Genomic DNA, 25070 nt, shown 5'->3' on the forward strand with positions numbered 1-25070 from the left:
TCCTGGGTTCCATCCCCAGTACTCCATTAAAAACAACAAAAACAAAAAAAACAAAAAACAAAAAAACCTGGTTGTGGTGGGGAGGTGGCCCAGTGGTTAAGAGAACCGACTGCTCTTCCAGAGGTCCTGAGTGCAGGTCCCTGCAACTACATGGTGGCTCACAACCATCTCTAGTGGGAACTGATGCCCTCTTCTGGTGTGTCTGAAGACAGTGATGGTGTACTCATATACATAAAATAAATAAGTAAATCTTAAAAAAAAAAAAAGAAGAACATGGTTGTATCTGTGATCCCAGCATTGGGAGACGGAGACAGATCAGGAATTCAAAGCCATCCTTGGCTATATAATTTGAGGCTGGCCCGGGCTATGTAAGAGCCTGCCATAGATAGATAGATAGATAGATAGATAGATAGATAGATAGATAGATAGATAGATAGAATGAATAGATAAGGTAGATAGAATGAATGAATGTAGGTCAGGCATGGTGGTGTACACTTTAATCCCAACACCCGGGAGACAGGGGCAGGTGGTTATCTGTGAATGTGTTCCAAACTGCCGGGCTACATAGTGAGACTTTGTTGCAAAAAATGGGTGTGGGGGGAAAGAAGTGAATGAATGAAGATGGTTTTATGTTATCTAACTGCTGTTGCCATAGTCGTTGCTACAGTAACATGCCTTCCTAACGTGGGACCCCTCCCTCGCTCACTCCCTCCCACCCTGTATGCCCTGCAGAGGAAGGCGAGTACTTCCTGAAGGTGCTTATCCCCAGCTACGCAGCCGGCTCAATCATCGGCAAAGGTGGCCAGACCATCGTGCAGCTCCAGAAGGAGACGGGAGCCACCATCAAGCTATCTAAGTCCAAAGACTTCTACCCAGGTAAGCGGCAGACCGGCCAGGTGCCTGAGCTGAACTTCTCTCTTTTCCTTCCGTCTTTCCTGAGCCCTGGGTGTGAGGAAGGATTGCGGTTAGGACAGTTAGAGTGACGGAGAAGGGCTACTTTCTCTCCCCCTTAGAAAGCCTGAGCTGCCTGCAGCCCACAGGGCCTGGCCTGAGCAGATGGGGGTGGGGGCAGGGCCAGACAATGAGCTGCTGCATATTCATGAGATCATTTGCATTATGCCAGGCAGTTGTGTCCCTTCCCACACACCTGCCGCCTCCGGTCAGTCAGTCGGAGCAGCCAGGGGGGGGAGGACGGCAGGTGTCCGGGCTGGGTGGGGGCAGCCTTCTGAATTACCCACACCCCTCTGTCCATTTGGGTGTATTAACCTAACTTGCATCCAATATACTCTCCTCTGAGTCATTTTGGAGAAGGGGCTTTTTAAAAATTCTTTTCTTTCGTTTTTCCCCCTTTGAGGTAGCTGAGAGTGATCTTGAACTCATCACCCTGCCTCCGCCTCCCAAGTGCTGGGATTGCAGGTGCATGCCCCATACCCGCTTTGCTTTCTTGAGGCATTTCGAAAGAGAGACTGTCTCACCCCATAGCCCGTTCTGGCCTGTAGTTTCCAATTCTTCCCCTCTCTCCCACTGCTGGGCTCACAGATAGTGCGCCACCATGCCCTGCCTGATGCTTCTCACACAGCTGTTTCTGCCCGGCCCATCTTTTGTGCCCTTCTGCCTCTCTCTGCTCTTGTCTCTAGGGATTTGTCTGGCTATCTGCATCTCCTGTCCTCTGAGGCTCTCATCCTGTCCATCTGTCTGTCCTTCTGTCCTCCCATCCCTTTCTGTTCTCCCATCTCTCTCTGCTTCCCACCACCACCCCTGCCTCCGAACTTCATTTGACCCAATTTAATGGTGACCCCAGGGGTCAGGGGATGGGGGCACGCCATTGCAGGTGTTTGCTCCCCTGTTTGGCTTCAGCCTCTGTTCACTCGTCTGTCTCTGCCCCCCTTTTAGGTTTCTCTCTTGAAAAAGTCTCATCTTCCCACAGCTGTTCTTTTCTTCACTCACCTCAGCCCAACCCATTCTCTGCCTCTTCCTAGACTCCATCTTGTTTCCTCTCAATTCTTTTTGAGACAAAGTCTTATGAAGCACAGGCTGGTCTCATATGTACCCTATAGCCAAGGATGACCTTGAACTCCTGCTCCTCCTGCTCCCACATCCAACATGCTAGCATTACAGACTTTGGCTGCCATTGTGCGGAATTTATACAGGGCTGGGGCTCAAATGCTAGGCTTCTAGTATGCTAGGCACTCACTCTACCCCTGTGCTACATGCTCAGCCCCCAGCCACAGCTCTCTTTAAGATCCTTCCAGGTCTCTCACTCCCAAAGCCGAGGAGCCCCAGCCAGACGCCAGAAGTGCATCCACAGTGCATCCACCACCGGCTCTACAGCATCCTTAATCCTCTCGGATTTTTTAATATTTTAGGTCAGATACCAGAGATGTAGCACAGGCTTTGGATCTCTCTCGTTCGTTCTCATTCTCTCTCTTCTCATTTTCTTTCTTTCTCTTTCTCCCTCTCCCTTTTCCTCCCCTTCCTTCCCTGCTCCCTCCTCTCTTTCAGTCTCCTCATTCCTTTTTTCCCTCTCTCTCCTCAATCTTCCCTTTCTCTTTCTCTTCCCTGCCTCCTCCCCCTTCCTCCCCCTCCTTTCTCACTCTTGTAGTCCTCCACCCTCCCTTTGTCTCTATCCTCTCCTTACCTATTTCCATTCTTCCGTTTTCTTCTCATCTTCCCTTCCCTTCTCTTTCCTCCCCTCCTCCCTCTCTCTTCCCTCTCTTTTGTCCTGTTTCTTCTCTTTCCTTCCTGTCTTCTACTTTTCCCTCCCCCTTTCCATCTCTTCTCTCCCTTTTTCCCTCCCCATACCATGTCTCCTCCCTCTCCCCTCCACTTTTCCCTCCTCCCTGCCCTCCTCCCTTCCATTCTCCCTGCCCTCCTCTCTTCCCTCCTCCCTGCCCTCCTCCCTGCCCTCTTCCTTGCCCTCCTCCCTAGCTTCCCTTCCCTCTCCCTCCCTGCCCTCTTACCCTGCCCTCCTCCCTTCCCTCCCTGCCTCTCATCTCACTAAGCTGCTTTGACCAAGAGTTTAGAGAAAAATCTAGTAACCCGGGCGCCCCACCTCCTTTCCTCATCCATCCTGGCCCAGTTTCCTCTTTACCGGTCTAGCCCACACCATGTGGGTGAGACCTCTCTGCCCAGGACATCTGTCTGAGGACACTTAGCTCCTTGCCTCTGCATCACACTCTGTGCTATGAGGTGGGGACATTCCCTCCTTCCAGCTCATTGCCCTGCCCAGAGCCAGGCTACTGGGACACCCACAGTCCTTGATACTCCTACACCACCACATACTGTGTCCATGAGCAAACTAATGTGAGCCACTTCTCTGCGCATCTCACAGCCAGACAACCCAACCAGCTCCTGACATGGACCGTGCAGGACTTAGAGAGGCTGACTCCTCAGTCAGGGGCATGGGGTGTGGCTTCTCATAATGCCGCCCTACTTCCATCCCGAGGACCTCAGATTACACAACTGTTATGCTTGCATGTCTCTGGGGGTGTATTTCCTTGGGACCCTGATAGATGGCCTTTCATTCAGTCACCCAACACACATTCATTCTCCTCCTCTTGTGTCCCTGGTTGGACAAACATGTGGACACAGCAGTAAGAGAAATCTGATTTGTTCTCTTGGATCTCAAGCCAGGGAGAGAGACCTGGAGTCACTGATGATGACCCAGAATGCCCAGGGCTAGAACAGGAAGGTCAGAGAAAGATGAGAGCTGAGACAGAGTGCTTGGCCCAGACCAGGGAAGATAGGCAAAGCTGCCCGGAAGGGAAGCCTACAACCATCATGTGACTTCAAGTGTGCTAGGGAAGGGTCCAGAAGGGACCCTGAAAGAGCCACACAACAAGAGCTGGGAGATGGTTTGCTGGAAGGTGAGGCTGACCTGTTGGAAACAGGAGAGAAAGAACAGCAGAGAAGCAGAGTGACAGTGTAAGCCTTGGCCAGGCATCATGGCTTGGACCTGTGCTCCCAATGACTAAAAGGAGGGACCGGGAAACTCACAGGTTCAAGACCTGCTGCTCTGGTAACTTAGCAAGACCCTGTATCAAAGACAGACAGACAGACAGAGAGAGAGAGAGAGAGAGAGAGAGAGAGAGAGAGAGAGAACAAGCTGGGGCATGGCTTAGGGCCAGGGAGGGGCTGGGGGCCTGGCTCAGTGGTAAAGGCACTTACCCAGCATATGCAAGAGCTCAATCTCCAATAACAAAAACCAGAGAACCAGTGTTGGGCTAAAGCTTGCACTTCATAAGCTTGTCTATTTCACAAAGCTAAACCTACCCAGCCTTTAACCCTACCCACAAAGCTAACCCTACCCATCCAAAGAGATGGATTCAGAACACGCAGAAAAGTGCCTCACCTTGGTAATGAAGCCCAGAAATTCAGGTTCAGTCCTTTTGGATTTTTCATGATAAAGTGAAGAACTGAAAGGCAGTAAGTACTGACCCAAAGCCTCAAAGACTCCCTGACCGCACCACTTCCCCGAATAAAGCTAAACACCACAGACTTGGAGCATGTGTCAAAGGCTCTGGGCCTGACTCCCACAAGCAAAGCACGAGCGCTCATGTGGCGATCTTCATAATCATCATTGATTATAACATTGCTGCAACAAAGTGCAAAATCTTAGGTGTCTACTAAACGACTTCTTTCATATTCTTAACATTCGAAGCCTCAAAGCCGGAGAGGTGGCTGAGCGACGAGGAGCACTGGCTGTTTTTCCAGAAGAACCAGGTTCGGTTCTTCCCTCCACATGGTGGCTCACAGCCATCTGTAAGCTCCAGTCCTAGGGGGCCCAACAGCCTCTGCTGGCCTCTGTGGGCCCGGCAGGAATACGCAAACATACAAGCAAACGCTCACGCACATAAAATGAAAATAAAGAAATCTTAAAAGGCAGAGTTTCAGGGCTCACAAGATGACTGAGCCGTTAAGACCACTTGCTGCTCTTTCGGAGAACTCGAGTTCAAATCCCAGAACCCACATCGGATAACTCATGAACACCCACCTGTAACTCCAGTTCCAGGGCATGTAGCACTCTCTTCTAGTACACACACACGCGCGCACACACACACACACACACACACACACACACACACACACACACGCACACACACACATACACGCACACACACGTCTAAACCAAACACAAAGTCTCTTCAAACAACTAGAAAGTAAAAGCAGAGGTTTTGCTGTGCAGGTCCCCATGTTGCTCCTTTGGAGTGTACACACGTGCACACGTACACACACACATGCATAGGGCTAATAACTCAAAGAATCTCAAATTTAACGCTGAATGGATTGGGATTTAGAGCACAGAACCTACACTAGGTATGGTGGCATATATGTGTCCCCTCAATATTTGGTAAGCTGAGGCAGGAGGATAGCAGGCAGATTCAAGACCAGTCTGGGCTACCTAGCAAGACATTGCTTCAAAGCAAAAACAAGACACAAAGATGGCAGAAACTGGCGAAGAGGAGAGTCCCTGAGTTCGAATCCTAGAACCCTTGGGAATCCGGGTGCGGTAACCCTCAGGCTCCCATGATTGCATGGGAGGCAGACGGGAGGGTCTCCAGATGTTGTGGGAGAGTTAGTCTGCCCTGCTATGTAGTGGGGAAGAGGACAGCCTACCTCGGATAAAGGCAAGGACCAACAAGTGAAGCTGTCCCCTGAAGCACAGACACACATACACGGTCTCTGATGGTTCTGTACCACGAGTGATCTGGGACAAGACCAGAGTTCTCCGTGTCCTTAGCAGGACATCAGGGCAGCTGAGCCATGGCCTACCTCCTGTCAGTGAAGAGTGAACAAACTGAAACCAAGTCCTCAGAGTGGTGCCTGGTGTTGTGGAACCCCCAGCTGTTATTACAGGACGCTTCTCTGGGATTTAACAGGGTCCTCTTATCAAGCTCCTGTAGATCTCAGGGAAAGAACTACATGGGGGGAGGGGCACACACAGACTTACTGAGTTAGGAAGGAAGCCCTACAGAGATGGTGACCCTGGCCACTTCTCCCATGCTATCTCCAGGGTTTCCCTTCTCCCCCACCCCCATCCCCACCCTCATTCCCGATCCACACCCTTTCCTATTTACACCCAGACAGAGGCAGCCTACAGCTGACTCACCCTTGGCCCAGACCAAGCTATTGTTCTTGGGTGGAGTGGGGCATAAAAGTGAGGACCATGTTGCCAAGGGCAAGGGCAGGGGCTGTCAGCATCACGGTTGGCTAACTGACAGGGACACCCCAGACCCATGGCAGCATTGAAGGGCCAGGCTGAGAGACAGCAAGGGACAGATCAGGGTTATATACCTGGCACCCTGCTCCATAATGACACTCAGCACTAAGTGTCCCAGACACACAGGCACAGGACCTGGCACACATTCAAAAACCTTTAACAGACCCAGGGAGCTGACTGTACAAGCTGTGTCCTCCAGGAGACAGAGATGCTCACACATCACATCAAAGAGGCCCAGGCACACCAAGGTCCCCATATTCACACACAGGTCAGGCGCTGTTGAGGGTTCTTTGTCTCTACGCTGTACACATTCGGGAATGTACACATACACCAGTATACACGCCATTCGAACAGCCCCATACAGACATTTACGTCTGTCTGTCTGTCTGTAGCCTCATCGTCACACAGCCAGTAAAAGGCTGGCGGCTGAGTCCTCTGTGTGTGTGTGTGTGTGTGTGTGTGTGTGTGTGTGTGTGTGTTTATACATGCTAATAGTTTCACACCACATACTGATCACCCAGGCAGCCTGGGAACACCTAGAGGTGTGCACTGTCCTTTCGTCTTGCTCGCACAGATGCAAACCCACACTGCCAGTGGACAGGGTTCAGTCACTGCATAGCCTCTGTTGCTTACATGCTAATAATGTCTTCCTTCTCTGAGCCTTGTTACTCCAGTCATTGTGTTATATTATGCTTTGGTATATGTTGCTGGGGATTAAATCCAGGAACTTGTACATACTAGGCAAGTACCTGACTGAGTTACACCCATAGCCCCTGGGAGATTCAGGGCTAGTGTTAGTGTTAGGATTCTACTTCTAAACCACGCCCCCAGCCTGTCACTGAGGGATTCTAGGCAGGGGCTCCCCACTGAGCCACACCCCCAGGCCCTCACTGGGGGAGTCTAGGCAGGTGCTGAAGCATACCCCAGGACACAGTATGTTTCTATCGCAATCTCTTCTGGACTTTCTCTTAGACACACACAGGGTTGGTCATCTTCCCCTGCCCAAGTACACAGAGATACTCTCACAGTTTCCCCGAGGCAGCCTCACAGGTACACACACAGATCGCGATGTCAACCATAACCGTTTCTCTCTGGTTTCAATATCACCCAGCTACTCTTATCCCCTTCCCCAATACACACATTCAGAGAATGCCGGTCAGACCTGCCGCCAGTACCTGGAAGATCTCCAGAAAGGGCAGCTGGCAACTCCACCCTCTATTTCTAGTCTCTTGGTCTCTATTTTTTTAGAGTTGCCTTTGACCTAGCCTGCTCTTCCCCTAGCCACACCCCTGCCCTCCCCCACACCCAGCCCTCCATCTGGTGGGTCTAGGTTCGCTCTCTGGCCTCTCTTCTGCCTCCCCCATCCCCCCACCTTTCCCCCAATCCTTTCCAAAAGCCCAGAGGCCAGGCGCTGTAGGCTTTCAGCGGTTACCATAGCAACCGAGCCTCATCCCTCATCCCCCTGGGGGTGGGCTGAGGACCCGGCCAGCCAGACCGATAAGGGGGTTCCAGTTACTGTGGCAACCGTTTCGGGCCTAAGCTCACTGCTTCTGGAAGGGGAGGGGGGTGAGCTTCGAGTGAATGGTTACCACAGCAACCAGGGGGAGCCCATAAGAACTGGGAAGAGGCAGCTGAGCCCTACCTCCCGTGCCCAGGGCTGCTGTGGGCACTTAAGCATCATTCTTCCATCCCCCCGGGTTGTTTTAGGGGAGGGAGATAAAGTACAGATTATAAAACAGGGATTCCATTCATTCTCTGAGCTAGCTACCCAGCATGGACCAGTCGCCCACATCAGCTAGCCCAGACCTTGGCTTTTCCATTCCATGAAATGGAGCCAGTCTGTCAGGAATGTCTCCATTGCTGTCTGATGTGTGCCCTCTGTCCCTTCCTTAACAGGAACTACAGAACGGGTATGCCTAGTACAGGGCACAGCAGAGGCCTTGAACGCTGCCCACAGCTTTATCGCAGAAAAGGTCCGAGAAATCCCTCAAGCGATGACCAAGCCTGAGGTGGTCAACATCCTTCAACCCCAAACCACGATGAACCCCGACAGAGCCAAGCAGGTCAGCTGGGAACTGACAGTGGGTTTCTGTAAAGCTGGCGAGGTGCCTGCACAGTGGGTTCTGTCAGAGATGTGGTTCTTTTGGCAAATGCCTGCAAGAGGTTAATATTCGAAAATCAGCTCCAATAGTCTCGAAAGGGCTCCACACTGCTGGTAGTGGGCTGGATTCAGAGGAACTGGAGACCAAGGCTAGTACCCTCCCATTCATCCGTCCTTCCGGAGATGCCCTACCTCCTTTCCTTTCCACCCGTCTCTCAAAGCAACCTGCCTCCTATTTCCTGTGTTCACCGGAAGTGATTTCGTGACAGCTCAACCTCTCCAGGATTTTAGAAGCAGCCTTTTTATCTCTCTCCTCCCTGATACCCATTATGGGGATAGAGATAAGTGTTTTGCTAAGAGAAAGAGAGAGGCTGATCGCCATCCTACCCAACCCTGTCTAGAAAGGATGGAGAAGGGAAGGCTGCCTCTCGGTTGCCTTAGTTACCAGGAAGCAGTGGTGTACGGGGGCGTGGCAGAGAGCGAACCAATGGTTTCCCGAGCCTCTCGGTTGCCATGACAACGTTGCGCCTGGGACAGGTGGGCTCTTAATGGAAAGTCTCTGGATTTGACGATCTTGGGGTTTTGGTTTTTTGGTTTGGTTTGGTTTGGTTTGGTTTTGGGGGTCCCGATCAATTGGGGGTTGCGGGGAGAAGAGGAACGCAGGGATGGTTTCAAGCTCTTCCGGTTCCCTGTTCACTCCCAAATATATGAGCTCTGGACACAAAGGAGAAAAGTCCTGCGCCAGCTAGCAGGGCGCCCGAGAGAGCTCCTTAAAGCCAGACTAGAAAGCAAAGGCTTGGTACAAAGAAGCTGAGATTCTTCAGCCCTGGCATTGAGGAGACCATAAACCTGAATTCTCCTAAACTCTTGGGAACAGGGTGGGTGGAGAGCCCTGGAGGAATGCGTTCCTTGAGACTTGGCGCGCGGCTGCTGTCCTTGGTGCTGAAGAGGCTGCGCTCCTAGCGCCCAGCCAGGGCTCTCCAAAATGTCTTCACAGGCAGGTTAGAGAGACTGTACTTGGCCCCTTCCCTCCGCTTTGGTGTGGCCACAAGGGAGCGAAGATTCATAGAATGTGGAGGTTGCGTGGGAAATGGGGTCAGTACCATTTAGACCTTACACCCACATAGGACAGTCAGAAGGTTTCAGAACTAGGATCTAGTCTTTATTTTATCATCCCAAGGTTTCCAAAAAATGAGTGTGTGGCTGGAGGCCCTGGCTATGGAGTCACATTTAAGTTGAATCCTCTGATATTTCTTCCTACCTTTTGGCCTCAAGCAAGTGACAAGATTATGGTTGCTCCTTGCCTAGTTTTTCTTATTTGTAAAATGAGATTTATTTTGGTATAGATTCGTGGATGGTGGTTAGTTCAATAGTGTTTGGGGAAAGTATTTAGCGTGGATAGCTAGTGCATAGACAGTGCTAACAAAGTGCACTGGGCAAGGTGGTATATTGTAATCTAGTACAGGGTGGTAGAGGCAGGAGGATGGAGAACATTTCAGGCTATCCTGGACTACATAGCAAGACTCTTCCTCCCCCTCAAAAACACAATGTCAGCTGTTCTGGATTTTGGTTCTGAGACAAGAGTGCATACAGTAGCCAAAACAGCAGGCCTTGAAGTCACAGTGATCCACCTATCTCAGGCTTCTATATGCTGGGATTAAAGACATGAGACATCATACGTGGCTTTCCCTTTTTCTCTTTGGTGTGTGTGTGTGTGTGTGTGTGTGTGTGTGTGTGTGTGTGTGCTTGTGTATACGAATGAGGGTTTGCATGTGTACAGATGCACAACACCTGTGTATATACGTATGTGTGGGTGGAGTTTTTCAAGGTTAAAGTCAGGTGTCTTCCTCAGTCTTTCTCCACTTTATTTGTGGAGGCGAGGTCTGTTGCTGAATTGGCCAGTCTAATTAGCTAGCTTGCCCTGAGGATGCCCAGTCTCTGACTCTCAGAGCTGTGGTTACTCACAGCTCCCACCCCTGCCTGGCTTTTACCAAGGTGCTAGGGATTCAACCTCTGTCCTTGGTACTTTAACTAACTGAGTCATTCACAAACCTTATTTTTTTCCCCCTTTCTTTGGACATAGGGAAATTTTGGAAGATTAAGGTTGGTGTCAGACTCATGAGGTAGTCAGTACTGCCACTGCCCACCTCCTGAGAGCTGAAATTACAGATATGAAGCCCCATATCCTCCTGTCAATGAGGTGCTAGAAATCTAGCCCAGAGCTCTGTGCATGCTAAGCACAAAACCAGCCCATCGAACTACAGCTTCAGACGTGCTACAGCGTTTTCTCCCGTTGTGGGGTATGGGAGGATGAGAGAACAACTAGGGGGAGTTGGTTTTCTCCCTCCACGCTGTGGGTTTCAAGGATGACATTCAAGTAGTCAGTCTTAGAGCAGCAAGTGCCTTAACCCACTGGGCCTCCTCATGGGCTCCCATCACAGGACTTGTCATAATCAGGACTGCTGCCCACTTTTCTTCTTTGGGCTCGCTGTGTCAGGGATGTTTGCCTCCGTTTCTCTTTTGTTAAGGCACAGCATCAGCATCCAGGAGCTATACATCCAATGTTTTCAAGATCTAGGCAGGGGATAAGAAAGCATTAAGGCCTGTGGCTCCCTAAAGGACTAGATATTTTAACAGGGACAGGGTGACCCATGGTAGGCTTCATCTAATTCTCCTTGGGGAGCACAAACCATTCCCACATCATGCAGACATCTGAAAAGAAGTCATAATCCTCTGGAAGCTGTTGACTTTCAAAGGTGGATCCCGTTCTTAGTTTGATGTTTTTATTTTATTCTGTTTTATTTGACACAAGGTCTCTCTCTATAGCCCAGGCTGACCTGGAATCCTCCATGTCGCTCGCTCAAGGTGGCCTCAAACCCAAGGCAATCCTCATGTCCTAGCTTTGAAAGTGCTAGATTACCGGCATGAGCCTGCCACTATGCTAGCTGCCATACAGAAATGATTTAGAAAATCCCTGGCAAGTGCCGGCGGCCAATGCCAGGCTGTCTGTCCTTGGTAGTACTGTTTTGTAATTTTCCATGAGCTTGTAAATCCCCAAGGCAGAAAATGGAGCTCCTCTGGCCTCTCAACAGCCTCCAGGGCTCTGCTCTGCGATTCCAGGGTTCTAGGCACATCAGGTACACACCTGCAAGCCCATCACCTGGAAGGCTGAGGCAGGAGGAGCTAAATAGCCAGACCCCTGACTCTGAAATAAAAAAGTAAACTGATTGTTCTGTGAGCATAGATCATTAATTTGAGATCTGGCTCCTCTCCTTTTAAAATATCCCTTTTCACACTTACTTACTTGTGTGTATGCATGCTTAAACCATGGCCACAGGTAGAGGTCAGGGGAGAATTTAAGGTGTCAGTTTTCTCTCTATAACTTGGGTTCTGGGGATCTAACTCGAGTTTTGAGGCTTCTTTCCTGTGGCTGCATCTCATCGGCCAAGGTTTGACTCTTTTAACATTTCGGATCTCCGATTCTATAGTGGTACCACTCAGTGCCTATCCTAAAGGTGGCTGCCATCTTCGTTTGTGTGTGTGTGTGTGTGTGTGTGTGTGTGTGTGTGTGTGTGTGTGTGTGTGCATGCGTGCGCGTCTTGCTGCTGCTGCTCTTGTTTCTGTTTTTGTCTTGAGGTAGAGTCTCACTCTATCTCAGGTTAGCCTGTAACTTACTACAGAGCCCAGGCTACATAGGAACTCTCAGTTATCCCCCTGCCTCAACTCTCTGATTCCTAGTATTATATATATAGAATAGTATGCCTGGCTTCCTTTTCTTTATAGTGAAAACATTCAAAGTCTTCTCTTCTAGTCTCTTGAAACGTAGAGACATGGGTAGTTGTATGATATATGTAAGATTTAACCAGTTAGGGTCAGGAAGATGGCCAGGCCAGTAAAGACTCCTGACCACCTGAGTTAGATCCCCAGGAGGGAGGAGAGAACCGACGTCTTCCAGCAGTCCTGGTCACTACCCTCGCACGTGACCCACAGTAAATAAAAAGTCTTGTAAAAGATTCAAATATTGTGCTTTGCTCAGGATTCTATTTCTGGGATAAAACATTGACCAAAAACAATTTGGGGAGGAAAAGGTTTATATGGCATACACAATCCATCATCAGAGGAAGCCCAGGCATGAATTCAACAGGAGAAATTAAAGCAGAAACCTTGACTCCAGCTGATGTTAAGATGACAAAGAAAGGAAGGGAGAGAGGGAGGGAGGGAGGGAGGGAGGGAGGGAGGGAGGGAGGAAGGGAAGGGAAGGGAAGGGAAGGGAAGGGAAGGGAAGGGAAGGGAAGGGAAGGGAAGGGAAGGGAAGGGAAGGGAAGGGAAGGGAGAGCAAGCGAACGAGCAGGCCTAACCAGGACACACAGGAATACAGTTTACATACTAACAATTTACTCACATAAGCAGTTAGCCAGGGCTGCTGGCCCACGCCTGTAATCCTGTTACTCGGGAGGCTGAAGCAAGTTAGGGAGACGCTATCTCAAAAAGGTACAGAGGAAGGCTAGGGGTGTAGCTCGGTGGGAGAGCATCTGCCTAGCATGTGCGAAGCCCTGGTTTGAATGCCCACTACCGAGCAAAACAGGGACGTGTGCAGCTCAAAGGCTTTAGCGTATACATACATAGAGAATGCGTCCACCACCACAGTTAATCTAGAACACTTTCTCACCTCCCAAATATTTTTACAATTTTTTTAAACACTATTGTAGACCAGGCTGGCCTTGAACTCTTGCAGATCCACTCTCTTCTGCCTCCCGAGTCCTGGAATTATAAATGTGTGTGTTACCATGCCCAGTCAAAATTATTATTTTTTATTCATTTATTATATATAAGTACACTGTAGCTGTCTTCAGATACACCAGAAGAGGGCATCGGATCTCTTTATAGATGGTTGTGAGCCACCATGTGGTTGCTGGGATTTGAACTCAGGACCCCTGGAAGAGCAATGAGTGCCTTTAACCGCTGAGCCATCTCTCCAGCCCCTGAAATTATTTTTTATTTACTTATTTATTTACATCCCAAATGCCACCTCCTCTCTGGGTTCCCCCTCAGGCTCTCTCCTCATCCTTCATCCCTTCTCCTCTAAGAGGGTCCTCCCCACCCCAGGTATCCCCAACCTTGTTGCATCAAGTCTCTGCAAGATTAGGCACATCCTCTCCCACTGAGGCCAGACAAAGCAGCCCTGTTGGGGAATGGATTCCATAGGCAGGTTACGTTGCGGGATCCACATGGAAACTGAGCTACAGGTCTGCTACATATGTGCTAGGGCCTGGGTCCAGCCTGTATATACTGTTTGGTTGGTGGCTCTGTCTCAGAGCTCCCAGAGGTCCAGGTTATTTTTCTGTTTTATTTTTTGTTTCATCTTTTTCGAATTTTTGTTTGTGCTCACTTAGTTTCATTTCATTTTATTTTGTCTTGAGATGAGGTTTCACTATGTAGCCCAGGTTACCCTTGAACTCATGAGCCAACCACTGAAGTCCCTGAATGTTAGAATTACAGTCATTTGCCATCATGCCTGGCTTCCAAAAGAAATTCTTCGGGGTTGGGAATTTAGCTCAGTAGTAGAGTGCTTGCCTAGCAAGCGCAAGGCCCTGGGTTCGGTCCCCAGCTCCAGAAAAAAAAAAAAAGAAAGAAATCCTTCAGAACATTGTTCTACATGTATTCATTTATTAGGAGAGTGTGCGTTTGTACTGGCATTGGTTCTCCCCTTCCACCATGTGGGTCCCTGGGGTGAAACTCAGGTCTTTAAGCTCAGAGGCAATGCCTTTGCTCACTGACCCCTCAAAGAAACCTTGATCCCCTTAGCTGTTGCCCCCATTGCCTTCCTGAGCTAAATCCCCTCCTTCTCCTTAAGCCACCACTCATCTTATGTGTCTACGGATTTTCCTATTCTGGACACTCATAAACTCACGCAGGGTGTGCTGATGTAAAACCCTGCATTCCCAGAACTCTGGATGGAGGCAGGAGGATGAGAAACCCTTAGCGACAGAGTGGGGTCCAGGACAGCCTGGACCATGTGAAACCACGTCTTTTCAAACAAATAAACCTAAAAGGGCTGGAGATGCGGCTGAACAGTTAAGAGCCGAGGCTGCTCTTCCAGAGGACCCAGGTTTGATTCCCAGCACCCACATGACTATTCACAGCCATCTGTGACACCAGTCCCAGGGGATCTGATACCTTCTTCTGGTCTCTGCAGGCACCAGGGCATGCACACGGTACACAGATATACATGAAAGCAAATTACCCACACATATGAAATATAAATATTTTTTTCTTTTTTTCGGAGCTGGGGACCGAACCCAGGGCCTTGCGCTTGCTAGGCAAGTGCTCTACCACTGAGCTAAATCCCCAACCCCATAAATATTTTTTAAAGTCGATGATGTGGCCAACCCGAGCCACCATCGAATTCTAGAATACTTCTGCTATTCCTGCTAGCATTCGCCCCAAACCCTGTCTCTTACCTCTGGCATCCACTAACCTACTTTTTCTTTGATGCAAAGTGAGACGCATGCTAAGGTCACAGCAGAAAAAGCCGTGTCTTCCCCCATTGCTCTCCGCTTCGTTGACTTTAGGATGCCTTACCAAAGCCAGCAGCTGAGTGGATAGGATAACTCCCCAGTCCGCCTCAGTGCTGGGCTTTCAGCACCCACAGCCATGTCTGGCTTTTTACATAAGTGCTGGGTATGCAAACTCAGCTCCTTGGTGCTTAACAGTTTGCTTAGCTCTTAAGAGCTCATCTCTGTTCTGTAGGACCTGGGTTCAGTTCCTAGCACCCCCCTGGCATCTAACAGCTGTCTCCAACTCCAGTTTCCTGGAGTCTGCTGTCTTTGACTTGCTTCTGGAGGCAGGATCCTGCACATACGTACATGCAGGCAAAACACTCTTACACATAAAAATCAGATCTCATGAAGATTTACCTGTATTAGTTTTGACTACACAGAGTTCTGTGGATCTGTATGTGGGTACTGATGCTTGTGGGGACCAGAGGTGTAGCATCCCCTTGGAGCTGGAGTTACACATACTGATGTGGGAACCAAACTTCAGTTCTCTGAAAGAACAACAAGTGCTTTTAACCACCGAGCCATCTCTCCAGCTCACTAATACCTGTCGCTGTGGATCTGCATACCCTGGACATTGCATGCAAAGGAAACCACGTGTCCTTTTATGTGTAGCTTCTTTCACTCAGCGTGTTTCCTAAACACATTCATGTTATAGCGTGTGCTATGTCAGTACGTCGTGTGTATTTATTCCCAAACACTATCCCATTACATGGTGGATGCACCCCACATTTTGTTCCTTTTATGGGACTCTTTAAAATATAGGAGACGGGGCCAGGGAGAGGGCTTGGTGGGTCAAGGAATTGACCCTATAAATGAGGCAACCTGAGCTGTGCTCTCTGACTTACACACACACACACACACACACACACACACACACACACACACACACATACTCGCTGATACCCCAGTACTGAAGGAGTAACGATGTTATCACAGTTCACCCCAGGACTCCACAAACCAATAAAGCTATGGTCAAGAGTGATCCCCAGGGTTGGGGATTTAGCTCAGTGGTAGAGCGCTTGCCTAGCAAGCGCAAGGCCCTGGGTTCAGTCCCCAGCTCCAGAAAAAAAAAAAAAAAAAAAGAGTGATCCCCAGACTTCTTTTGGTTTGGAGATTATTTCTTTTTCTTCTTCTTCTTCTTCTTCTTCTTCTTCTTCTTCTTCTTCTTCTTCTTCTTCTTCTTCTTCTTCTTCTTCTTCTTCTTCTTCTTCTTCCTCCTCCTCCTCCTCCTCCTCCTCCTCCTCCTCCTCCTCCTCCTCCTCCTCCTCTTTTTCTTCCTCTTCCTCCTCCTCCTCCTCCTCCTCCTCCTCCTCCTCCTCCTCCTCCTCCTCCTCCTCCTCCTCCTCCTCCTCCCCCTCTTTTTAAATGAAGTCTTACAGTGTAAGCCAGGCTAGCCCAGAACCCACTATGTTGTTCAGGCTGGTCCATGATCCTCCAGCTTCAGCCTCAAGCCAGCCTGAACTGAGAGAGGGGAGAAGAAAGGGAAGGAAAGAGGGGGAGGAAGAATTTTGTAAAGTAAGATTTGGAGGGTTTGTTTTGGGGGGCTGGGAGGACTAGGAGCCAAAGCGCACACAGAAGTTGGGAGGGATGGTGCAAGCTTGGGACAGACTCAAGATGGGCTCCCAGTAGGCACCCCATTAATAAACCTGCCACAGAAGAGATGACATGATGTCTCAGAGACATAGGCAAGGGTATCTGTGGGACTGTGTCTGATAAAGTATGTATTTTGTTTTAGTTTGTTTCCACCTGAGACAGGGTCGTGCGTGGGCGTGCGCGCACGTGTGTGTGTGTGTGTGTGTGTGTGTGTGTGTGTGTGTGTGTGTGTGTAACTCAGGCTGACCTCAAACTTGACACCCTCCTGCCTCCACTCCGCAGCGCGCTGTGATTACAAACATGCAGCACCACAGCCCGCCAGGTATTTCCAAAGTTTCGTTTAGGAACTAGTAAGGCTGTCATGGCGTTCATCAGAGGACCGCAGTGGGCCTGCTGACCGACCCTTAAAGGAAAGACAAAACAAAACAAAACCGCAGAAGTTATTTGAGACGGCTGCGCACCCCGTTCTCCCCCGCGCAGACTCTGTCTCTTTCTCCCCCACGCAGGCCAAGCTAATCGTCCCCAACAGCACGGCGGGACTGATCATCGGTAAGGGAGGAGCGACCGTGAAGGCGGTGATGGAACAGTCCGGCGCGTGGGTGCAGCTGTCGCAGAAGCCCGAGGGCATCAACCTGCAGGAGCGCGTGGTGACCGTGAGCGGCGAACCCGAGCAGGTGCACAAGGCCGTGAGCGCCATCGTGCAGAAGGTACAGGAAGACCCACAGAGCAGCAGCTGCCTCAACATCAGCTACGCCAACGTGGCGGGGCCCGTGGCCAACTCCAATCCCACCGGCTCACCTTACGCCAGTCCGGCCGACGTGCTGCCCGCCGCGGCCGCCGCCTCTGCCGCAGCCGCCTCGGGTCTACTAGGCCCCGCGGGGCTGGCGGGCGTGGGCGCCTTCCCCGCCGCGCTGCCCGCCTTCTCGGGCACCGACCTGCTGGCAATCAGCACGGCGCTCAACACGTTGGCCAGCTACGGCTACAACACCAACTCGCTCAGCCTGGGCCTCAACTCGGCCGCCGCCTCGGGCGTCCTGGCCGCGGTAGCCGCAGGGGCCAACCCCGCGGCCGCCGCCGCAGCCAACCTCCTGGCGTCCTACACGGGTGACGCCGGGGCGGGGCCGGGGGCAGGGGCCGCACCGCCACCGCCACCGCCCCCCGGAGCGCTGGGCTCCTTTGCTCTGGCCGCGGCCGCCAATGGCTACCTCGGTGCGGGAGCGGGGGGCGCGGCTGGAGCGGGGGGCGCGCCCCTGGTGGCCGCCGCGGCTGCGGCCGGGGCTGCCGGCGGCTTCCTGACGGCCGAGAAGCTGGCGGCCGAGAGCGCCAAGGAGCTGGTGGAGATCGCGGTGCCCGAGAACCTGGTGGGGGCCATCCTGGGCAAAGGGGGCAAGACGCTGGTGGAGTACCAGGAGCTGACGGGCGCGCGCATCCAGATCTCCAAGAAGGGCGAGTTCCTGCCCGGCACGCGGAACCGGCGGGTCACCATCACGGGCAGCCCCGCGGCCACGCAAGCCGCTCAATACCTCATCAGCCAGCGGGTCACCTACGAGCAGGGGGTGAGGGCTTCAAACCCGCAGAAAGTGGGATGAGGCCTGTGGTGTGCGTCCCCACCCCCTCCCGCTTCTCCTCCCTCCTTTTCCTCCTCTCCCAACTCCCGCCAGACTTCAGCTTGGTGTGACTCCTGCTTGGCTTGGGATGGGGCTGGGGTAGGCCTGGCTGCACCCTCCCTTCTGGTAGTCATAGGCAGGATTGAGTGACGGCTGAGGAGGGGGCTTTTGAGCCCCCTCCCCAGCCTTGAACTGACCCCCTCCTCCCTCCCTGTGCTTGACTTGACCTGACCCACCTCTCCCGGGGTCCAGGTCTATGTGATATCTGTATATATTGCATTTTGTTGATTTTAATAGAAAACAAAGCGTTATTTTCTCTTTCTTTCCCTCCTTTTTTTTCCCTTTTTTACTTTTTCTTCTTTTTTTTGATAAGAACCTCCCCTCCTTTATAAGATTTTTTTTTTAACATATGGGAGGAGGGGAGGAAGCCTTCAGGTCACCTGGAATGAGGTGCCTCTCCCAAACACAACATCCTGCCTCTCTGATTGCAGTTCCAGAACCTGGGGAAGAGACATGAGTAGGAATAGAGGTAGCTACCCAGGAGTCAGAGCTGAAATGAGGGGTTTGAAACATAGACACTCCCTCAGACCCGAGCCCCTGGGATTCCGGTATTTCCTCAGCTCCTCTATTCCCCTGCAGTATTTCCTCGAGTGGAAGTGTAACCTTCTTCGTTGAGTAGAGATGTTACTGCTGGGAATGACTCCAGCTCTGGGATGCTTCAGGTCCTGTGAACACTGCTGTGAGAGGCACAGAAGCAGCTATAGTTTTTTATGGCTCTTCCTAGAGGAACAAGGGTCCGTGTTGGGATGTCACTGAACCAAGTATTTACAGGGTGCTTCCAGTAACTCCCTATGATGTCCTAGGAAGTATTTCCTCAGAGGCCACTTCCAGTACCGGTTAGAGAAAAATCATTTCCTGTGAGGTCACAACAAAAGCCCTCAAAGGTCGCTTCTGTGATGCCAGGGGCAGGGGCATGTACTTCCTGTGGAATCTCGAGGTCACTCCCTGTGGCATCATAGGGATTGAAGCATGCACTTCCTGTGTTGGACAGCGGCCAGTCCCTAAGATCCCCTTCTTCCCTCTACACTTCCCCCTTGGTGGATCAACACCCTGGGTGAGGGGGAATCCCTAGAAAGAATGGGACTTGGATCTAACAGGGAGGATTCTAAGGGGGAAAAAAACTGTCAGGGTCATCTCCATCCAAATGTGCCATCTGTGAACTTGCCTTGAGAAGCAAGACTGGGAGCCGAAGCTAGTGAAAATGAATGGTTGCAAAAGCGCCCCCTTCCCCACCCCTGCCTTTTGTGTGCATGCCTGTGTCTACGTGGTTTCATTTCATTGACGGATGAGCCAGATGTATGGTGGCTCTGTCAGGCCAGTGTGATCTGGTGTAGAGTTCAGTGAGCCTTGCAAAGTTTAGGGTATCTCGGGCTGAAATGTCTTGTGTGGTCTGCCGAATTTGATTGGCTTGGCGGCTTCCAGGGGCTGGTGTACGTTGACGGTCTTGATAGGTCAGAAGTGTTGGGTGTGTGCTCAGCCTTAGACTCGGAGGAGCTAGAGTCTCTGGAAGCATGACAAACCAGGCTACCCTGGGAGTTGTCTTGCGAGTGGTTCACTTGGCATGGTGGCTCTGGTCAGTTCTGAAGACTGAGATGTCAGGGCCTGAAAAACCTAGAGACTAGGATTGCTTAGATATCCTCCTGTCCCTTCCCACCGCCCCCTCCCTGTTGGAGAACTTCAACTTTCTCGAACCCCAAGCAGGGTCCTCAGAGCCCTGGCTCCATCATCAGCATCTCTGGGGGAGGGACACCCCATGCCTACTTCCCTCCTCCATCCCCTTCCTAGGTCTTCCAGACCCTGCTCTTCTCCATGGCTTTGGGGATATCTGGTCTCCTTGTTTCTATTCCTACAAAGGAGCTGGGAGGAGAGAAACCACCCAGACCATGCCTAGTACACTCCTGAAGCCTGGGAGCCCCGCTACCCGTGCTAGAGAGCCACCCCCAAATCAAAATGTGAAAATCCCTAGAAAGCAATAGCCTTCGAGGTACCTCGCACTGACTACCCCTCCCCCAGCCCTTCCACAGGAATGGGAGGCTGCAGCTTGAGCACTGGGGTGACTTTTTTCCATGTCCTTATCCCCCCAGTGAGGGGCAGGCCCCATTTCCTTGACACACCCCCATCTCCCACCTCCTATCGCTGCTGCCCCCTTACCCCTAATCTCCACCGTGAGCCCAGATGGAGATTTTAGTGCCAAAACAGTTCTTGATACCATTTTGTACATATCTTCTACAGTTTGGGGCTGTTGGGATTGGAGGTGGGGGCCGGCCCACAGGGCCATTGCTCCCCTCCACCTCTTAAAGGACCTTACAGTATTTCATGTAGCTCCACCTGCATGTAGGTAGTAAAGTATCTAGCTGGAATCCCCTCTCACCCTCCCACCCCCCATAAAACCCTCAGGCCCCATGAGGAGGGGAAGGAACAGGGATGAAGCAAGGTCCAGGATGGGTAGGTGGGATAGAAACACCGTTTGTCAATCATCTGTGTCCTCCCTGGAGCAGCCTGCTTTCCACGAGCCCATTGGCTGGAGTCTGGGTCCACACCCTGCGTGACATTCCCGTGTTCTCAGGGATCCGTTACCCCACCAGCCAGGGCTATCTGAAAGGTAGTTTGCTAGCTTAGTAAACTGGTCCACTCACCATGTTGGTGAGGAGCCACACACCTCCCCACCCCCATTTTACCCCAGGAAATTCCATCATCTTCCCTGTCCCTTGAAAATCCCTTCTGAAATCTAACCTCAGTCTTTTCTGTGCTGTAGTTGGTCCAGAAGGGATACGTAATGCAGGCCACGGGGGAGAATTATTTTAAAATAATAGTAATAACAAAGTTCATTCCCTTCCTCCCCGCCCCCCACTGCCCGTTAGCCAATCAGATCGCAAAGGATCTGACCGGCCTCCTTGCATCCTGCTTCGGCACCAGTATAGGTGTTTAAGTTAGTAAGTATTGCCTGCATTGAATTGTCTCATCTACCCTCCAGCTTCCGATACCCCCGCCCCCGCATTCTCCTCTCTAAATCATTTCTCTGCCTCCCTAAGGCCCACTGGGTTTTCCTCTCGTGGTTGCCCCTCCCCCACGGTTCTCTGTCCTGTCTCTACCTTTGTCTGTATTCTTCCCTTCCTGAATTCTCGACTCTTTCATTCCCCCCTTTAAAAGCAAAAAGTGCCAAACTTCCTCGGAACTGAGCCGATCTGGGGGGGGGGGGGGCAGGATCTTAGATAGAGGGGAGGAACCACCTCTCTTAGAGGGGAGGCCCCTTAAGAGGCAAAGAAAACACTTTCGGACGCTGAGCTAAATTGGATCCCCTTCCTCGTTCCTCTCACCCTGAGTTTTTTCTTAGAATCTTTATAAGAAAAAAAGAAAAAGAGAAAAAAAAAACATTTTCAACTAACCCCTACTTTTTTGGATTCCTCTCCCCCAAATTCCACCAGCCAAGGAGAACCCCTTTTGCCTTTTTCTGGGCAAATCCATAGAAACTGGGGATGGAGAGACAAACTCCACTCTCTTTTGCTGGCCCAATGGGGGTGGTTGCTGGGGAGGGACCTCAAAGCATTTATGACAAGAGGGGTTCGAAAGTGCCAAATTTCACCTTCTTCATCCTGTCTTGGGCAGGGCTCTGAGCCAGCCTGTCCAGTCATCAGCTTTGCCGTCTCCCAGCCACCTCTACATGGGCGGGAAAATTTTGCCGCAATAATTAGCAGGGCAGGGATCGGAAGGCAGGGATTTTGCTGTTTCTGTCTGTACTGGACTTGGAGGTGGGAATTGTGGGAGCGTGGCAAGAGTCTTACAAATGGTTGGGGACTTATACTCGGGATATTACGGTACCACTTGTTTTTCCCCCACGGTATTTTTTTTTTTTTCTCTACTCTTGACCAACCAAAACCCTTGGAATGTCGGACCCACCCCAGTTCTGTTTCTTCAGCCCGTCCCTGTGGCCCACACCATCCTTATTACTTTATGGCTAGCTGGTCTCCAGCTATTTGAAAGAGGAGAAGAGGTTCTCCCTTGCATGGACTCCTGCTGTTTCGAGCCTAAGATAACAGGTTAATTTGCAAAAGCGTTCACCAGAGCAGCGGTGAAGGTGGCAATCTAGGCGTCCAGGATGCTCCACTAGGCTGTACACCTGTCGAAGAGCCAGACAGGCCTTCTGCCCAGTGCATCTGCCCCAAGCGCCATCCGGAATTGAGGCCGGCGTCGTCAAAACCTGAACTGGTTGTCACCATGGGGGAGGACAGAATCGCAATACCCAGGTCGGGGGGCAGAGAAGCCTGGTTTACGCCTTGTGGAGTGTAGCCACCGAGCCTTGCTGTCCCGGCCCTCTCCACCACAGCGGTTTCGAAGTCCCAGCTGGTGTGTCCGTTCCATCCGGTCCCCACAGCTCTCACCAGTGGCGTAGACGACCTCCCGCTGAGTGGCAAGAGGGAGGGGAAAGTCTCTGGAGGGTGGTGGCGAAGACTGCTGGTTTTTAACCCCTTCTCAGACAGTCTAGGACACTCGTCTCCTTAGAACTAGTACAGGGAGACCCTCCTCCTTCCTCCCTTCCCCCCACTCCCCTCCCACCCCCACAAAACCACCAACCTCTCATCTTCTAAGTGACTCCATCACCACCGGCCACCACTGGAACCTGCGGCCTCATTGCTCCAGCCCGCCCCACTCGACCGTCAGACTCGCTCCATCGAACTCTTTTGATTAACCCTTTCTGTGTTCATCCCACGGAAAACCTGTGTGTCCGGCAGGGAGGCCAGGGGGGTGGATGCTAAGGGCAGTTGCTACCTTTCCTCCATCTCCTCCCAGTGGCCATGCCTCCCCATGCCATGCCCCCATTCCTATCCCTCGCCCCTTAAGATCCGCCTCCCCTGGGGGCACAGGGATCTTCTAGAAATACCTTTGCTGTTTGCCTTTGCAAAGGCGGGCCTAGGGGGCGTGGCCTCCCCTTCGGAGCGCTCATTCTGTCCTCCCCGTTGCCCCCACCCACTCCCCACGCCTTCATTGTAAATAGTCACTTTTGTACTTGGTTTGAGCCAGGCGACGTGGGGAGTCTCAGTCTCTCTCTCTCTCTCTCTCTCTCTCTCTCTCTCTCTCTCTCTCTCTCTCTCTCTCTCCCCCCCCCATTCTCTCTCTCTCTTCTCTGTTTTTTATTTGTGTTGGCATCTCAATTACTGGAGGCATGGTCCACATCCCGGTTCGATTTGGGAGAAACCCAAGGTGCGCCCCGCCAAAATGTTAAGGATTTTGAGAGAACAGTATTAACTCCGACAGGGCTGGCTGGGATGCACAGGTCCCCCGACCGGGAGGAGGGAGAAGAAGCCTTTGTTCTTGAGATCCTGTGAAATGGGTTCATCCTCCAAGGTCCCTGAAGAACCTTGGGGGAACTGAGAATTGAGTTTCTCCTCCGCTTCCTCTGTTGGAGGCTGGTTCAAAACGAATGGCTTTGGGATGGGGCTGTCTTCGGAGAACTGACTGCTGAATTCTTCCTGGGACCTGAAGCTAACCTCTGGTAGGCTTGTTTTCTTGCAAAGAGGTAGTCAAATGAACGTCAAAGGTCCCTCTCCAACCCTTAAAGGAAAGGTCCAAGCCCCGCGGGTTGGCTCCTGTTCTGCTGCTACTCTGCCGCATTATAGTTTGGGGGTAGGGTGGGCAGTTAAGTGGCCATGCCTCCAGTTTCTCCATTCAGCCCCCTCTTAACTGATTTCCTTCCATCCTCTTCGACCAGCGCCGCCGCCCACTTCCTCTCCGCCACCTCCAGAAGCTCTTGGCTGGGGTCACCGCACTCTCTTCCCTATCCCCCCATCGCCATGCCTGGGCCATGCCCACCTCTCCCACCCACTCACCCACCCACCCCCCAGTGTCCGTTGTGTGACCTAGTGCACCATGTATTAGCTTCCATGGACCCCCACCCACCCACCCACTCCCCGCTCCCACCACACCCCTCCCCCCACCCCTTCTCCCTCGGCGACTTCACCTTTTTTTGCCGCGATAAACGTCATCTCAGCATCTGTGTCTAATGTTGTCTTTTTTGCTTGGCATCACACACGCCTTCTTAACCCATCCCCTTCCCTTTCCCTCCTCCCTGGCACCTCCACCCTCATCCTCAACTCTTTTCCCCTTTGTCCCCCATCCCCCACCCAGGGCTGTGGGCATTTAAGGGAGGGGGAGGGTGTGTTCTCTGATTTGGGAGAAGAACTAAGAGTAAGTATGGCCGAAGACAGTAAGTGTTTCAAGGCTGAACTTGTCCATCCGATGTCCAGTCCTGGGAACCAGGGTCACCACCAGCCACACACACACACAGAACCCACAGGCAGCTCCAGGACGCCCATGTCCACAGGGAGCACAGCTCCTCAAGTCCAGTAGCACCAGGATAGCCCCGGGGCCAGGTGCTTGGAGTGATGTAAGGCCCCACCTCAGATCCTTGAGATTCTGCCCGTCTGAGCCACCAACCTTGCCAACTGTAGAATGAAAAGGGTTTTTTTTTAAATGTTATTTCTACATCAATTGTTTATGCTTGAATTTAATACATCATTCACTTTTTAAAGAGTTTATTAAGCACCTACTATGTGTAAGGCACTGTTCTAAGTGCCAGAGTTAGAAAAATGAACTAAACAGACCCAAACCTGTCTGCCTTCAGGGAATGTGTGTTCTACTGGAATCCAGATTCTTTCTTAACCTAAAGCCTGGTACACAACACACACACAACAAACCTGGGGGCTTCAAGCTATCAACAGGGGGGTAAGTCTGGCCAACACAGAACCGGTTCCCAACCCCTGAACAGCATTTGCGTGGGAAACTCTGGCTTGAGAAAAATCCAAGATGGCATGAGGCGAGGTGGCGCAGGTTGGTGATCCCAGCACTGCAAGAATGAGGTGAGAGGATTGATTGGCAAGAACTGGAAGGCAGCTTGGGGATTACTGCGGGCTGAAGGCCAGCCTGAGCTGTAT

General features: G+C 51.5%; 1 protein-coding gene across 1 annotated transcript in view; it reads left to right on the plus strand.

The window, feature by feature from the left end:
- Nucleotides 1-24745, plus strand: part of Nova2 (NOVA alternative splicing regulator 2) — a 41428-nt gene extending 16683 nt beyond the window's left edge. Inside the window, 3 exon segments of the mRNA NM_001427170.1 lie at nucleotides 733-876; nucleotides 8117-8283; nucleotides 16981-24745. Coding sequence (NP_001414099.1) covers nucleotides 733-876; nucleotides 8117-8283; nucleotides 16981-18063 — 1394 coding nt within the window. The 3' untranslated portion in view covers nucleotides 18064-24745.
- The last annotated feature ends 325 nt before the right edge of the window (nucleotides 24746-25070 follow it).

Source organism: Rattus norvegicus, chromosome 1, assembly GCF_036323735.1.
Source record: "Rattus norvegicus strain BN/NHsdMcwi chromosome 1, GRCr8, whole genome shotgun sequence".
Lineage (NCBI taxonomy): Eukaryota > Metazoa > Chordata > Mammalia > Rodentia > Muridae > Rattus > Rattus norvegicus.